The sequence below is a fragment of the Cibotium barometz genome, chromosome 23 (genome assembly GCF_041138505.1).
Source record: "Cibotium barometz isolate CiBa-2024 chromosome 23, ASM4113850v1, whole genome shotgun sequence".
Lineage (NCBI taxonomy): Eukaryota > Viridiplantae > Streptophyta > Polypodiopsida > Cyatheales > Cibotiaceae > Cibotium > Cibotium barometz.
In genome coordinates this window covers 13,670,342-13,688,275 of record NC_141068.1, presented here as the reverse complement: position 1 = coordinate 13,688,275, position 17,934 = coordinate 13,670,342, and the positions used below count along the sequence as shown (strand labels likewise).

Sequence of the window (17,934 nt, the reverse complement as noted above, 5' to 3'; positions counted from 1 at the left end):
CTAGGAACCAACTCTATGTGATGGTCTTCAGGTCTACTAGGTGGGATGTCGTCTCGTAGCGTGGTGGTGTTGTATTGAGACGAGACCAACCATCATCCGCTGCTCCCCTGCGGATGCAAATGCGGGTGCGGGTGCGGGTGCTACTTAAACTGCATTAGATTGAGAGCGGACATATAGTAACGCACACTCTGCTCCTTTTCAGATGGCTCGTTGGGCTTGAATGTGGGAAATGAGTGGGATGCCAAGAATGGTCTAATCCTCGCAAATCATGAGAGGCACAGGAAAACCTTCAACAATAGTGAAAGTGTCCTTCCTCCAATCAAGAATGGGTGCATACTGTCTAAACCACTGGATCCCGAGGATCATGTCACACCCTAAAAGAGGGGAGACAGTGAAATCTCGTTGGAATGTGGCTTGCTGAACCTGAAACTCGCTTTATGAGTGATGTGTGTACGTAGACCAGAGGTAAACCCATCCACATCGAGATAATAAGGAACCAAGATATAGGTCATCTTGGTAGCCAACTGCAGAGAGATGACATCCTCAGAACTACCCATGTCAAAGCGGACAATGAACTGTTGTCCCTTTGTAGTGCCATATTTGTCTTTCCGTTAGCCTCACCCTCCTACTCATCATCAAATACCACTGGTAGCACTGAATTCAAAGAGGGTAAAAGTTGAACGGCATTCGAGGTTGATGGCAGAGGTGTGGATGAGGATGCTACGGTTACTACCGTGGAAGTGGATGCTTTAGCAAACTTTTCAGCCTAGAACTTGGTGCAATCTTTCTTCCCGTGTCCCACAGTGTGAGAGAAGAAACAACGGTTCGCTGTCCTGTACCATGTCTGTTCATCTGGGATGCCCTCCTTAGCTTTTTCCTCATGAGTCTTCTTGGGCGTAGAATCCTTTCTATTGCCTGATTGACTCAGAGAACTTTTCTTTTGGTCCTTTTGGTCTTTGTTGTTATGAGTCCCCTTACCCTGGGTAGATGACTGCTGTTGGGGCTTTGGAGAAGATTGTACTAGCTTGGGCTTACCTCCGTTCAGCATCAGCTCCTTATTCTGAGTGAGGGTCAATGCCCATGCATAAGTCTAAGGCTCAAAATTCCTCATTGGGTACCTACTGGTAGTGTCTAAACCTCGAATAAATAGCTTGAGCTTATCTTCTTCCGATATGCGCAACTGTTGGGCCATTGTAATGACCTTGCTAGAATAGGTCAAAACAGGGGAAACCATCCTGAGTGAGTTTGTAAAACTCGCCCTCAGATTGGTCATGTACTATGGTGGAAGGAAACGGGCTTTGAGGTCAACCACGAAGGTACTCCAATGAAAACGGAATTGGCCTATGATAGGGTCTGTGTGAGGTTGTGACCAATGCTGCCACCAAGTAATAGCTTCGCCAGTGAGTTGGGGTGTTACTACATGGACTTTGTCTTGTGGAACTATAATTTTAGCTAAAGGAAAATATGCTTCAAATTGATGAATAAATGTAACTGCAGCATGATCACACTTACCATCATACTTAATAAAATTTGGAGAGGTTCGTATGACGGTGGTTGTAGGAGCGGTGGACGAGGAATTCATAGCCTGTTGAGGGAGAGCCGCCAAAATCTGTGCCCTCCTTTGCTGATCTTGGATTTGCACAACCTCCCAGTCAAGTCTTTGCTAGAACTCTCAATCGGCTTTCTCTCTACGGCGTTGGTCTTCCTCATATTTGCATGTGGCTTTTCCTTATCCCTTTGTTCCTCCGCACGTCTCGGTTCTTTCTCTTCTTCTACTTTTCTTTTTGTTTCTTCTTTGTTCTACACGTCGATCTTCGTCTTTTCTTCTTTGTTCCTCCATATGGAGGACCTGTGCCAAATATGAGATGCCTTCTTTGGGCTTCTCTTTTTTGGCGGCAAGCTGCATCTTCAGAGAATTTATTTGCTCCATCATTATTCTCAGGAGCACTTATGTGCTTGACGGAAGCGTTTTTTCTATTTGGAAGCTTTGTGCCTCCATCTCTTCTTGTTGGCTTTCTTCTTGAAGTGATGTCTCTCCCGACATGGTGGAGGCCTGGGTGTTTTTTCCCAACCGCAGTTGTACCATCGACTAGATGCTCTCACTTCTTTAGGTAGCCGAGTTGGGTTACCAACCTGATGCTCTGATACCAATGTGAGCTTGCCCGTGATAATGCACAATAGGGCCTTCTTTATACCCTTATGTGGTGAGAATCTTTAGCATCCAATTTAGAGAAGAGAGAGAGAGAGAGAGAGAGAGAGAGAGAGAGAGAATGTAGAAGATGACACAGTATTGGGTCCCAATACCCACTGAAGGCACCCCCCCCCCCCCCCCCCCCCCGGCAAGCAGGAGTATTTGCTTATATTATTCTTTGGAGAATGTTGTGCAATGCTTGAGAAAACAAGCAATATGAATACCCAACGCAAGGACGAGGAAGACCGTACATTGGCTGAGTATCCACCTAGTCCGAGGCTTTGCTGAAGACTCTTCTAGCCAGTGATGCAAGTCCAAATAACTGTAGGACTGCACATATGCTGGCTGAATGTGAAGAGGGGCTTCCTTGAATAGCCTGGATGCTGTAAGCTTTCTACACTTTGCTGAATTACCTGAATGAATGGTGTGGGACTGAGGCCATGCTTTTATATTGCCTCCCGGCTGCAGTCGACTGCCTTAAGAGGGCTGTCGGCCTGCAGAAAATGTCCCACGACTACATGATGCCCAGTTGGCTGCATTTAATGCCCTGTCGGCTTCTTGAAACACCCTGTCCGCTGTTGTCAAAGCCCACAACTGGCATATTGCCCAGTCGGCTGCCTGTTGGTCTAGTCGGCTGCTGCTGGTCGGTGGTCGGCTGCTGGCCGACTGGTCACCACCAAAGGGGCTGGCCAACTGCTTGGCAAGGGTTTGGTTTTACCTGTAGCAAGGCTAGCCCATGTTGGGCTGCCTTGGGGCTGGCCCCTTCTATGTGTAATGAACCTAAACATGCCTACACATGCATCTAAGGCTATAGCAGACATCTATATGCTCCTGTATGACAAATTCTCCAAGTGGGTTAAGAGGACTGAGTCGACTGACACCTGACTAAGCTCTAAGGCACAGAGACTGACCTACGTAGCTCATGCTTCACTATCATTGGACTGAGGGCTCACAATGGGGTCACGGCATACGACAAATAATCCTAAAAAAGGTTCTACTTCTGTACAAATGTTGCATTGATGATCATGCCAGTGTGTCACTGTGTACCTCAATGCAGGGTGCATGTGACACACTGCTGCCTAAATCAGGGATTACTGAATATATGCTGAGATTAGCCATGTCCATGACCGTGCACATGACACGCTTGACGAGAGATTATTCCGCCCTCGCCCAATTAGATATAGTACTTTCAATCCCACTTCCAAGAGCCGCGCATGAAGAGATGGTTGTTTGACATAGACCGTGACATAGGGTACCTTGTTTTAGGGACCAGATCGAAGTGACAAATCACGAATAAGCCATCAGTGCCACATGAGATAGTGCTTGCTGAGTTTGGAACGAACACATTGGTTGTTGATGCTCTTTTCCAAACCATCACTTACATTTCCCATGTATACACGCTGGATACAGACCACCTCCCACGGTTGGCACTTGAGGCTTCTGGGCAGCTTGCATAGGAGGGACATCTCACATCATCAATTGGTTTGATGTGGTCTCCTGATGGATTGCTTCCCCATGCAAGTGATGCTGACGCCCATGAAGGAAAATCAAGAGAGAAAGATGCAAGCAGAAGGTCAACATGAAGCACCTTTGCACTCCTTATTAGATAAGGTACACAGGCTGTGGAAAGCAACTTGCAAATTGTATTGTGCCAGAGAAACACGTCAATGACTACTTCAGCAAAAAGCTATTTCCTACTCAAACTCGACGAGGGAGTCATCAAGTAAAGGGAGGTATCAAGAAGATAATCCCCTGAAAATTTCCACCATGGAAAGCAGAAATTTAAACTTGCATTGAGGATGCCTAAGATCAGCACCCCATTACTTGGGATACTTAGTATACCAAGGTCTTTATCTTTGAACAAAAGCATGTTTTTCACAAGCACACTTTTCAAAGTGCACCAAGTCCATTGAAAGTCAATCTTTATCACTTTGATGAGGATGCCTATATCATCCCATTACTTGGGATACTTGGTATACTTAGTATACCAAGATCTTTATCTTTGAACAAAAGCATGTCAAAGAACTATATCACTCTTTGGGCAAACAACGCATGAAATCCAATGCACACCTTACTAGTTTTGAAACTCCACCAGTAGTGATTGATTAATTGGGTAGAGACAAACTAGTCCAGTCCATGTTTAAAAGAAAACAGACAACCTGCCCATGGAAACACTCCAAACACAGGTAATTCTCTATTTAAACATAGGCAATTTACTAATCCAAACAATTGCCCTCCACAAAATACAACTTGGGTGCAGTGTTCCCTTACAATTAGTGAACCCTAACTCTACGCATTGTCAGAACAAAACTCTGTCCATACTAGAAACATCCAAAGAAATTATTTCTCCTGCACGTAAAATAAACTTTTGACTTTTTTATTAACAACTTCCAGTTGAAAATAAGGATGTATTTGCAAAACCTGAAGTTAGCAATCTCTCGTAAAGGTCCACCAATGCCACAACCAACATCCAACACCTGAAAAGTGAGCCATTTTAAACAAAAAAAAAACTTCAAACATGGCAGTAGCACTAAAGAGACCCCCTTTTGGATTTATACTAAGAAGGGTGCCAAGAAACATACTCGTCACAATGAATGTTATTAGCTCAGAATGGAATGTACTTAAATCCAAGTGTGCCACTTTCACGAACTTCGATCACCAAAAGGACGCCATAGTAGCCATGGTGAACAAGTTCATGAAATTCTATGGGCGGGATAAGCCACTCTGTTTGGTTTCTGACTATAGTATGTCAAACATGTACAAAGAAACAGTTTTCAAGTCACTAGGGAATCCGCTGACCATGGTGAACCTTTTCATCTTCAAGAACATAACAGCCCCACATGATGGATAATGTAAAAATGTCACGTGCATCCCTGCCACATGGCCATATCTGTACAGCAGGTGCAAGACCTAGAGTCGTAACTAGCCCCTTGTGAGCCCCAGTCTGGGGCGAGTCAGCCAGGGATCTACTTTAGAGTCCATGGTCAGGTGTACAAGTCCAGTAGATGACAATTTCTGGCTGTAAATAGCCTGGGCTGAACTGAGGTGACTTGGACAGCTCCCTTGGCTGAGATACCTTTCAGCCGAAAGTCTATCCCTTGACCTACACCTTTCCACCTTGCTTTGGTCCTTCTATAGCCCTGGACTTTCAGCACTTTGTGAGAATGAGATCATTTATGCCCTATGCTGCCTATTGCTTATATATGACTACTGTCTGCTAGTCGTTTGTAACAAGGGCTGTCGGCCTGTTGTACAGATTCCGACAACCTGAATAATCATCATTAAGAAGGCACCTTTCCACACGTGTGGTTTATGGGGCTGGCCGACAGGCCGATGGGTTTGTGTACCTTAAGGGCCGGTTGCTTGGGCATGGGGGCCTCCATAGCCCCTAGGGTAGCCTCATAGGGCTGCCCACCTTGTAGGCAAGGCCCCTAAGGCCTTATTGGGTGGCCCATAGGGCTGCCCCTTTGCCTCATGCCCACACACAACAGTATGCATGCACAAAGGTTCTTGATACTTGAATCTGGTGTCCCGAGCAAAGCTCTCTACATCATTCCAGAGGGTGACACCTGAGTGTGGGACATGCAGTACATTCATGTACAGACAGGAGATAACTGCTAACACAGCTATGCTAAGTGTTGTTAGTGTCATAAAAGAAGGGCACAGGTCCAAGCAGAGAAACGCAACATGTGTCAGGACCCCAAGAAGCTGGTTGGTGTCATGCAAACAAAAGCGGAGGGTTTCATGAGAGTTGATAGCTAGTTGGGGCTGCCCCAGAAGCTTTTATGGAGCACTCCCAGGGATAAAGTCATCCAAGGGGTGGAGCCAAGGGTGCCAAGATCAGTTTTCAAGAAGAAGGATTCATGTTTGTGTTCAAGGATAGGGCAAGAAGGCAAGGGGACAAAGTGAAACAGATGCATAGATCTCTACATCACACTTGGAGTGGATTCAGAGACCTAAGGCAAGGTTTTCAATGAAAAGGTTGCCAAGAAGGAAAGGATGACAGGTATGGGAGATCGTATGTGGAGACAGGGGACAGTCATCCAGGGTCAGAAGTTGGAATCCCGTCATCAAGTTTAGCAAAAGAGGATGTCATGTGATGCACATAGACATGCCTAATTCAAGGCTAGTCCTTTTAGGCTAGATTAGGGCTCTAGAGTGGACAAAGACCCCGTTCGGCCAGATTGGTGAAAGCTTATGGAGCAGGTCGACAGCTATTTGATTATATGGATTTGTCTTTTGGCCAACTACTGATCAGCCAACTTCTTGGGTATGCTACACTATCATGTGCACAGTGTGTATCTACCGTATGCTACACGCACACAAGACTAGCTTCGAGGTTTGGGGAAGTTTGGAGCTAGGCAGGCTGATTGGCGAGCTGAGTTAGGGATAGACTAACGGACGGGCACCCAAGTATGGACGGGCGAGCGCCCAAGTGTAGACGCCCAATGACCCCCGGCCAAGAGCCTATAAAAGGGTGGCCAAGGTTAGTCATTAGTTCGTAGAGTCTCACGTGTCTTTGTGAGAGCTCTATGGTCAGGAGTTTGGATCTAGTGCAGATGTGCACCTGCTTTATGCAGCCAAGGCCGGCAGCAGTCTCGAGGCCCGTGAGGGTAGCTTCGTGGCGGTATGGGACGTCACGAGGTAGAGATTGGTCGGTACGTCCATCTAGTTAGCTCAGCTCGTGGCTCGGTGGGGACAGCCAAGACTTGTGGGCTTGCCCACGGCTGTCAAGGTTGGGAGGTGAGTCAGGCCTGCACCCCCTTCACGTTTGCTTGGTTTGTTTTGCAGGTTCCGAGTCTTGTACCTGGAGCGTTCTACGAGGAGATCCTATGGGGATTTGACAGTGATATCAAAGCAAGCCTCGTGAACGAGCAAGTCGGTAGGTAGAGAAAAAGAGGTCAAAGAAAAGGTATGAGTTCGAGAAGCTTGCTGTTTTTCTGTTTATACTGCTGTTTTTTTAATTTCAGCATGTTGCTTTTGCATCGTAGGAACCCATGATGAATGTTGTGGTCTAGTATGGGTTGTTTGCTTTGCAAGAAGAAGGGCTAGATGTGTTTTTTGCAACTGTGTGAACAGTTGGAGAGAGAAAAAAGAAAAAGCCAGTCGGCTGTATGCAAGAGAGAGAAAGAGAGAGAGAGAGAGAGAGAGAGAGAGAGAAGTAGCGCTTGTATGGTTATTGCGCAGCTTTGTGTGTGAAGAATCTCACCACACGTAGCTATGCGCAAGCCGGCTGTTTGTTGCTGGTATTTGTACGCAGACAGGCGACTGCTTTTATGCAGTCAAGTGGAGTGCAGGCCCGTTAGATGCACAGGCGGCAACGCCAAGCAGTCGGGCAGGCGAGTGGCCTTGCGCCCATAGGCAGACACGCCTCACAGTCGGGTTGTATGCGAAAGCACAGGCGCAAGCGGCTAACCACGTGCGCAGGCGACAGTCGATTAGGCGGGTACACTCGCACAAACGGTAGGCGGCAGGCGGCATGAAGATGCGCAAAAATTAGCGGAAAGCAAAGTCGAGCGTTTTTTTTTAGCTTTTGTTTTGTTTTTTTTTAATCACCTTTGCTTTCGGTTTTTTAACATGCGCTTATGGGTTTTAATAAACCCACACCTTAGAGGGGGTTTTTAAAAAACCCATGCTTTGCTTTATAAGTGTTTTTTTTTTAAGAAAAGCAATATATATATATATATATATATATATATATATATATATATATATATATATATATCAAAAAAAAACACAAAAGCAAAAGCTAAGTAAGCTTTTGGGGAAGCCTATAAATTCCCCTCAAGGTGGCTTCTTGCCACACATCTCTCAAGCTCTCAAACTCTCTAGCACTCTTCCTTGTGGAAGATAAATCTTTTCTCTCATCTTGCTCTCTTCAAGATGTCAACCCAAGAATCCGAGTTGGAGTCCATTCTCGAACGTGAAGACCCGCCGGCTACGAAAGCCACCGATGGCGATCTTTTTGACGATTTTGTTTCAAAATCAGATTTTCAAGAGTTTCAAGTTGCTCTCGAAGCTTCTTCCTTGGACATCAAGCACAAGTCGCCGAGCAGATGCAAGCTTTACAGAACTCCGTCTCTTTGTTGACCACTACTCTATCTACTCTTTCGGGTATGGATACTTTGGCATCTGCTTTAGGCCCCAATATTACTTCGACCCCAGCAAAGAAAAAACGTCTCCTTAAGGCTTTGAAGCTCAAGAAGGAGGGACGTTGCTTCATCTGCGAAGAAAAAGGACATATGCGTAACAAGTGCCCAAAGCAAAAGGGTGCAAAGACCAACGCAGGACCCAAGCCAAAGGCAGCTAACCAGTTGTCTTTGACACATACGTCCGTTATGTACTTTCTCGCCCTAGTTCATGTTCTGATTGTATGTTCAACTCTAAAGTTTTTGGCTTGCATGATCTTCTCCAAGTTTATGGAGAAGTGAATGGCCATAGAATACATATTCTTTTGGACCCTGGCAGCTCACACAACTTTGTTAATTACAAACTTGTGTAGAAATTGGGTCTTGACACAACACCCAGCGATCATACCTATGAGGTACGCCTACCTGCAGGTCGACAAGTATGGGATCGAAAGGTGGAGACGCTACCGATCCGGATTCAGGACTACGAAGATACTCTGAAATGCTATATTATGCATCTAGAGCATGCAGACTTGTTATTAGGGATTGAGTGGTTTAAGACTCTTCAAGTCCAGATAGATTGGTCTAGTCATACTTTTTCTTTTGAATATAGGAACACCCGTATAGTATCTTAGGTGATTGTATACATCCCTCTCAGGAACCTTTTGTACATACACTTGTTTTTTGAAATATAATGGATTCTTCTTTGTATACTGCTTTTCACTGTGTCTTGATTTCACTTTCTTCATTTCTCATACCTTCAATGGATGTTAATGAATTAAGTGTGTTTGAAAGCAAAGAATTAAAGAAGATACTTGATTTGTTTCAAGATGTATTTCCTAAGAAACTGCCATCAGGCTTACCACCTGAAAGGATAATAGATCATCGTATTGACCTGGTCCCTGGTGCTCACCCTGTTAGTATTCCATCTTACAGGATAAGCCAAGTTGAGAAAGATGAGTTGGCCAAACAACTCGAAGATTATTTGAGGATGGGCCAGATCCGTCCAAGTAAATCACCTTGGGGTGCACCTGTGTTGCTTAGGAGAAAGAAGGACAACACCTGGAGAATGTGTATAGATTACAAGAGATTGAACAAGCTAACAATTAAGAACCATTATCCTCTCCCTAGATTAGATGACCTGATTGACCGGTTAGCCGGAGCAAAGTATTTCACAAAGATAGATTTACGTACTGGCTATCACCAGATACGTATTCATGAAAGGCATGTCGAAAGAACCGCCTTTCAGACTAGGTATGGTCATTACGAGTTTCTCGTATTACCTTTTGGGTTAACCAATGCTCCAGCCACTTTCCAGCAAATGATGAACGATCTTTTTCGTGAACATTTGGAAAAATTTGTGGTTGTGTTCCTAGATGATATTTTGATATATAGTTGTACTCTTGAGGATCACGTTAGACACCTCACGATTGTCTTAACTATTTTAAGACAAAATCAATTGTATGCTAAATTAAGTAAATGTGAGTTTTTCATGACAGACATCATTTACTTGGGACACAAGATCACTAGAGATGGATTGAGCATTGACTATGACCGAGTTCAGAAGGTTCTAGCCTAGCCTATATCGCAGATAGTGAAACAACTTTGTTCTTTTCTCGGTTTTGTTGTTTTTCTTCGGAAATCAGTGCAGTACTCTCAGCTCACACTACCGATGACCGACTTGTTGAAAGGTCGTGGACGTAAGTCGAATCAGTCTATCACTTGGAATAACGATCTGGATATGGCCTTCAAACTCTTAAAAGATAAAGTCAAGGAAGCACCTATCTTAGCATTACCCAATCCTAGTCGGCCTTATGTTCTTGAAACTGATACCAGTGACTATGCAATCGGGAGTGCTCTATTTCAAGATGGTAGACCTGTTGCTTTCAAAAGTCAAAAGCTAGATGACACTCAATTTCGTTGGTCAACCCTTGAGAAGGAGCTTTATGCTGTCATTCATGCTCTCAAGGTTTGGAGACATTATTTATATAGCTCCAATCAATCAATCAAGTATGTGTGATGTCGATGATTTGAGAGGAAGGAAAGCTCGATGGACTGAGTTAATGCAAGATTTTGATTTTGAGATTCGTTATCAAAAGGGATCCATGAATAGTGTCGCAGATGCGCTTAGTCGAATTAGAGAGGTGAATACTTTGTCGTTCACCGAGATTTCTACTGACTTATTTCAGTCATTAACAGGGCTTTGCAGGATTGATAGTTATTTTGGTCCATTTTGGCAAAAAATCCAAGACGAGAGCTCATTGATTGACCAAGACTCAATGACTGAGCAGCCTACCATTCAAGCTGCAGGAGGCCAGTGGATGATTCGGAATGGTTTACTATTCCGTAATGACAAAATTTGTGTACCACATATCCCAGACATTAGTCAGGGCTTTGCAGGATTGATAGTTATTTTGGTCCATTTTGGCAAAAAATCCAAGACTAGAGCTCATTGATTGACCAAGACTCAATGACTGAGCAGCCTACCATTCAAGCTGCAGGAGGCCAGTGGATGATTCGGAATGGTTTACTATTCCGTAATGACAAAATTTGTGTACCACATATCCCAGACATTAGGTCCAAGATTCTTAAGGAGTGTCACGACGCCCCTTTTGCTGGACACCTTGGGATACACAAGACATTATCGTTAGTGAAACACACTTTTTATTGGCCAAAGATGAAAGTGTATGTAGAAGATTATGTTCTCAAGTGTCAAGTTTGTCAAGCAAATAAAGCTAAACGCTTTAGACAGGCTGGGCTGTTGCATCCTTAGCAAATCCCAGGTAATAAATGGGAAAGTATTTCCATAGATTTTATTACCGGATTGCCAAGAACAAGTCAAGGCCACGATTCTATTTGGGTTGTGGTGGATCGCTTGACAAAAATGGCTAGATTTTTACCGGCACGGAAGACCATTACAGCTACGCTATTAGCACGGCAGTTTATCGAGCAATTGTTTAGACTGTATGGGTTACTGCAGGACATAGTCAGTGATAGGGACTCTAAGTTTACAAGTGATTTTTGGAGACTTGTTTTTGAGAAGTTGGAAACAACTTTGAATTTGAGTTCCTCGGATCATCCGCAATCTGATGGCTAGACTGAAAGAGTGAATCAGATTTTGGAGGATATGCTTCGAGCATATGTATCCAAAAGACAGAGTTCATGGGAGGATTATCTTCCTATGTTAGAATTTGCATATAACATTACTAAGCATACGAGTACAGATTTTAGTCCTTTCATGCATATGTATGGTTTTCAACCTAGATCACCTGTTACAGTAAGATTCTCAAGACTTCAGCATGATGCAGCACATAATTTTTTGCAAGATATGCAAGAAATGTTCCAAGTTACGAAGGAATCTATTAGAAGTGATCAAGACCGAGACAGATTTTATTCTAATAGACATCGTTCACCCAGAGAGTTCTCTGAAGGAACGATGGTGTATTTGCGAGTTCCGAAAGATTCCGAGACTTTACGGACAGGTGGATCTCCGAAATTATTCCCTAGATATTGTGGACCATTTCGTATTACACGAAGGATTGGTTCAGTTGCATATGAATTGGATTCGCCTTCTCATGCCAAAGTTCATCCTGTATTTCATGTTAGTAGACTTAAGGAAGTACTAGGTGGAACAGACCAGTTAGTTACTCCTCAAGAAATTATAGATGTCGAGGACATGACATTTGTTCCGCACGAACCTGAAAAGATTCTTGGATTTTGTGAAAGAAGATTACGTAATACGCTTATCACGGAATACAAGATCAAGTGGAAGGATCGTGTTGAGGAGGACGCTACATGGGAGACATTGACTACTCTTCAGAGAGATTACCCTAGCTTTTTAGTGAGCTCAGGAGTGAGCTCTTAGAGGAAGGGGAGTATGTCATGTGCACAGTGTGTATCTACCGTGTGCTACACGCACACAAGACTAGCTTCGAGGTTTGGGGAAGCTTGGAGCTAGGCAGGCTGATTAGCGAGCTGAGTTAGGGATAGACTAACGGGCAGGCACCCAAGTATGGACGGGCGGGCGCCCAAGTGTGGACGCCCAATGACCGGCCAAGAGCCTATAAAAGGGTGGCAAAGGTTAGTCATTAGTTCGTAGAGTCTCACGTGTCTTTGTGAGAGCTCTATGGTCAGGAGCCTGGATCTAGCGCAGACGTGCACCTGCTTTATGCAGCCGAGACCGACAGCAGTCTCAAGGTCCGCGAGGGTAGCTTCATGGCAGTATGGGACGTCATGAGGTAGAGATTGGTTGGTACCTCCATCTAGTTAGCTCAGCTCATGGCTCAGTGGGGACAGCCAAGACTTGTGGGCTTGCCCACGGCTGTCAAGGTTGGGAGCGGAGTCAAGCCTGCACCCCCTTCACGTTTGCTTGGTTTGTTTTGCAGGTTTCGAGTCTTGTACCAGGAGTGTTCTACGAGGAGATCCTATGGGGATTTGACATACACCATGAGTTATTTTGAGTATCTCACTCCCTATGGAGTTAGGTCATAGATTAGGTGTTATGTTTCCTTTTGGGGAAGACCAAAGGCCACAGACTATGTACCTTTCTATACCATATGAATATACTGAATACACAGCCACCTCTCTCTCTCTATTCTCTGTCTATGTTGATTGTTCTTGCATCAAGAGTTCCTATGCAATGCTTAGGGCTGATAGAAGACTATCCGGAGCTTTCATACGTCACATGCAATAAAGTGTCTTAACATCTTGGACCGGTCCACATTTGGACATCTCGGCGGATCCCACACCTTGGACCAGTCCACATTTGGACGCCTCACTTGGACGCCTCGATGGATCCCTTCAGAAAAAAGGTTCCAATTCGGCCTCTAAACTTGCCCTTGGCTCAGCTAATGTCTAGAGAGGAGTAGGTAGGAAATCCCTCTCTCTCTCTCTCTCTCTCTCTCTCTCTCTCTCTCTCTCTCTCTCTCTCTCTCTTGCACGATCCTCTAGCTACACGTCCACACGGTGTCACTAGTGAGCTTGCGTGATCCCTTCTCATTGGCAGATGCCCCAAACCTCACAAGCCTCATCCCTCCACCAAGCAAGCGCAGATCAAGTGTTACAACCCCATGGACCTCCTAAACACGGAACACAAGTGATTAGTACAATCCCCCTAAGAGGGGCGCAAGCTAGCTCACCTCCTAGCCATAGGTTCTATCCTCCCTCAAGCCAAGGGCTAAGGTCTGACTCCCATAGATCCATGCCAGTCTATGCCATAGAGGCCTTTGGCATGCCAATCTATGATCTGCCACAAGCGTGGTAGGAGTGTACTTGAGAAAATGTTCATGGCACAAGCAACCCTATAGCTTGGAGGTCTGACACATCCATGTCAAAGACATGGCATGCTCTATGTGGTGGAAACTTGGTTGCTCCAAAACTGAGGTTTTTTTGTCGTTCTCTCTATGCACATGCATAATTTGTTGGCTTAAAAATATTTCATAAGCCGTGTGATTTCTTGGATTTCTAGAGTACTTGGAAGCATTTGTATAGAGAAACTAGTTTGTTTTAGATTACTTACAAGCATCCTTAAGGAGGAGCTAATACCTATTTTGAACTTCGCCACTAATTGTATTTTGGAATTCGCCATTTTAAGTGTAGCCACTACAGTGTGTTTAAGTTTATTTAACCACTATCTTGCAAACAAGTTGTATGTTTTATCGATCTTTAAGTTCCAACCTTTGTGTGGAAAAGGAAAGGAAAAACAATACCATTACTTTATTGAATTAGACATTCATAGAAGAGGTTCCACACATCACCTTCATTCCTGGTTGTAATTCAAGACGGAGTGCAAGGTAATGCTCATGCCTTTTGATGCTTTCTTGCAAAGTCTCATTTTTCAACCTCGAAGAAAAAAGGGTTTGTGAGTCACATGTGTTCAAATACTAGATGGTTGGAAAAAATCACCATAGAAAACATGCAATGAGCACTGTCGGCAGTACAATTTTCTTACAGTACCTGTGAGCAAAATGGAAGGACTGGCCCCATCCGTATTCATAGAAACTGGTTGCCAAGTCATAGTACTTATTCACCTACACCAAGAGCAGGGCAGAATCAGGAAAGAAGTACAGAAGCATGCAACGTATGTAGGCAGTTAGATGCATTCCATGTAAAGATGATGTTATGTGTGTATAATAGGCATCCTAAATGAAGGCAATTAGTGATATATTCGTTTAAAAGTGAAAGCCTTATGACAAAACACCAAGAAGATGTGGTAGCTGGATTGCATGACAAAATGAACCCACCATGTCTGCATAATTTGACTTCCGTTCCGTTTCATCTCCGCCGTGGCATGTGTGGTAGTTTTCATAACTGCAAAGCACAGAAGATGTAGAGTTGTGATTTAAGCCAAGTATATTGAAGGAAAAACGGATCTTTTTGAAGAATTAGGATCGGGAGTCGGAGATGGATGTAATCCGATAGGCCAGTTTTGCCAGGCATGCACAACGTATGAGCGCGTACACTGGTGCATAATGGAGGCATGATGCGAATCTACAAATCAAGAGAGAGAATTGCCCAAAAATCCAAGGGAAGTGCCGCAAACCAAGCGTGACGGCAGGAAACCGCCGGCACGCTGAGGCATACAGTTGCTATAAGACAAACTGTCGGAAAAATGATGCGGTCTCTGTGTCGGAATCATGAGGTGACCGGAGGCGACTGCCGGAATGCTAGGATCCTAACGGAATCAAAGGATCAATGTGAGGTAGTGTCCGAACCCTAGGACGATCAATGCGGAACCCTAATGCGAAATCACACACACACACACACACACACACACACACACACACACACAGCTGACTTACGATTTTACAGCTGAGGAAACCTCCGACTTGGAAATGTACCCCCCCGTGTTGGAGGCGAGCTTGGTAACATCGCTGGTGACCGTCATGGCGGAGTCGGAGGTCTGAAAAGCGCGCACACAGACGCAAAGCGATCGTGTGCGCGCGCGCGAGCGAGCAAGGATCAAACCCGGACCAAAACCGGCACAAGATTGAAGAGCACAGATAAAAATGAGAAATCGGAGAAGAAACTGACGAAGCACGCAAACGTAAACCAGATTTGGATGCGCTTCGTGTTGGACGCACTTCCCCCGATGTGGTTGAAAGAAATCATTAAATAGATATAAGAAAAAAAAAAAGGTAATCTATCCGGTTTTTGTTTAGGAAATTTGGAACAATATAGTTATATATAGATGATTCTAAAAACAGCTCTTTGTTTTGGAAATCTTTACTATACGCTTGTTTTATAACTAAAATATATGAAAAATCAGTCCTTTAGTAAAGGTTACTTAAAATCTCAGCGAGTCTTTCTTAATTTTGGCCCGTACAAATACACTAGAATGCCAATTTTTTCTAAACACTTGTCATATTTCTTTTTTTTGGGAAAATATATATTATATTATATAAGGGCTATTATGACCATCCTTTCATCTTTCAAAAGGAAATCATCAAATGTATATGGATAATATTTATATTTTTATATTCTCTATATATATTATATATGAAGGAGGCGGTTTCACAAAACTACCACGTAGCAACAATTTGGAGGTTCAAGAAGAGGAGGCTTGAGGAGGTTAGGATAGAATTTGAATTTGGAGGTTTGAAACGACGTGCGAAGCACGAGTTAGCCCACTAGTAGTTATAATAGATGAAGTCAACACCAAACAAATCTTCAAACAACACATGTACATCGTGATACGACATAAAGTTTGCGAGTTAAACTACCCATTTTATACAAGAAATCTTAAAGGTATTACACTTCACTTTTACTTGGGTGGGCAAGCCTTGGAACTAATGTTAATCTTCCTCCCATGATACTATGTTTGACTAGCCTCTCTTTGCCATTAGACAATTTGATAGTCGAAACGGTAAGAGGAGGTGTGTAAGTTCTCCTCAAAAACATACATTGCATGTTCGCGAGTCTATGTTCAACTAGCACCTATGGGTCCCCTTATCATGAAATAGTAAGAAAAAATGTGTACTATGTCTTAATTGAGTATTTACGATGTCATGATTTACAAGGACAGGTGCATTTCATAGCTAGGCAGACAATAAGGGATGAATGCACATGATTGCACCCAAGAAAGAGTTATTGGTTGATGGGAATGCCAAGTTTTGACAACTATGGAGTTGTTCTCACGTTATCCAAAAATACTATTAATGGCTTAGAGAGTTTTTTTAAAACCAACCTCAAGGGCCCTTGTTGAAATAAGATTGATGGCCTAGAGGGTTTTTCTAAAACCAACCTTAGGAGTCTTATTTTAACAATCTTTTGGGTCTTATTAAGCCCTTAGGGGTCTTATTTTAACAACCATTGTCCAAATACCACAAATTGAAAAATCTAATGTGGGGATTTTTTCTCTTTGAAATTTGTGTACTTTGTGAGGTCCTCCACGTCATCTTTTTCTCTCTTGTAATGTTTTTTTTTTGGGGGGGGGGAGAGATGGATTTAGAATTTAGCTTTCTTGACATGCTTTGTTCAGGTCAAGTTCGAACTCATGTCCAAGTTTTTTTTGGGTATTGTGAGGATAAGTACTAAAATTACATGCCATCACTTCCCTCCTTAGAGAGAGGGTAGATTCTAGCCCAAAAGCTCCTCATTAAAAGGTGCAGGGCCACTCCTAGGTTATAAACCAACAAGCTACTAGGGCCAAAAGTTGGACAATGGAGAGGCTTGATTACCCATGGGCTAGCATTCACACAAGGCTTGTTTTAAGGTATGTACAATCTAGCATATTGATAAGTTTTATGTTATGTTAGCATGTCTTTGCAAAAAATAAAATAAAATCTTGGTGATAGGTTAGACTCTGCAAAAGTATCATTTGGCTCTATGAATATTTTTTGTTCTAACTATAGTAGGACTATGTTCTGCCTATAGTAGGACTATGAATATTAGTAGGACTATGTGAGGAGTGTTTTTTTGTGGGACAATCAAAGCTCTTGTGGGGTCAATGATCAAGCGATCTAATAATGTAGGAGTTTTTTTATATTTCGAAATATTAGATCATTTGAAGATTTAGCTTTCAATGGCATTTACTAGTTTAGCTTTAGTGTAACATATGTTTTGATTAACTTTTAGTGTTTGTGTCAATCATCAATCAAAGCAAAGGTGGAAGTATATTCTGTAATTTTTATTTTTAATTTTTTAAGTCAGTGTAGATATGTTTTAATTAGCATTCAAAAAAAACACCTCATAGTGGGGGACATCCTTTTGCAAAAGGATATTTGTAGTGGAATTAAATCTTGAGAAGTACTCGACTAACATATTCATAGGAATCATTATAGGATCACCATAAAAAAAATTCTTATGTTTATTAGTAGACTTTTACTAATATTATTGGAGTGGAGATCAATGTAGCAACACACACATAGATGCAACAAAGCAAGGAAAGATAGATGAAAGCACAACACTCAAAGTAGATTGATGAGAATGAGTAAAGTGACATAATAAGGTTACTTACAAACTCGTAAGAGTATGTAAGTGACATAATAAGGTCACTTACACACTTGTAAGAGTGTGTTCATATGCTGGGGAGGGGGGGACCTCCTAAAGAGAGAAAACGTGCCCCGGGCCATTACACACTCATAAGAGTGAAGTGACATAATAAGGTCACTTACA

General features: G+C 43.2%; 1 protein-coding gene across 2 annotated transcripts in view; it reads right to left on the bottom strand.

Annotated features, from left to right (window-relative positions):
- Nucleotides 1-15,408, bottom strand: part of LOC147625658 (cycloartenol-C-24-methyltransferase-like) — a 32,078-nt gene extending 16,670 nt beyond the window's left edge. Inside the window, exons 1-6 of one of the 2 annotated variants that reach the window (XM_086817179.1) lie at nt 15,352-15,408; nt 15,120-15,220; nt 14,562-14,628; nt 14,275-14,348; nt 14,076-14,160; nt 4,613-4,668 (exon numbers count right to left, since the gene is read on the bottom strand). In XM_086817179.1, the coding sequence (XP_086673305.1) occupies nt 4,613-4,668; nt 14,076-14,160; nt 14,275-14,348; nt 14,562-14,628; nt 15,120-15,205 (368 nt within the window). In that variant the 5' untranslated portion in view covers nt 15,206-15,220; nt 15,352-15,408. The other variant, XM_086817180.1, reaches the window with a different exon arrangement.
- Between the last annotated feature and the right edge of the window lie 2,526 nt (nt 15,409-17,934).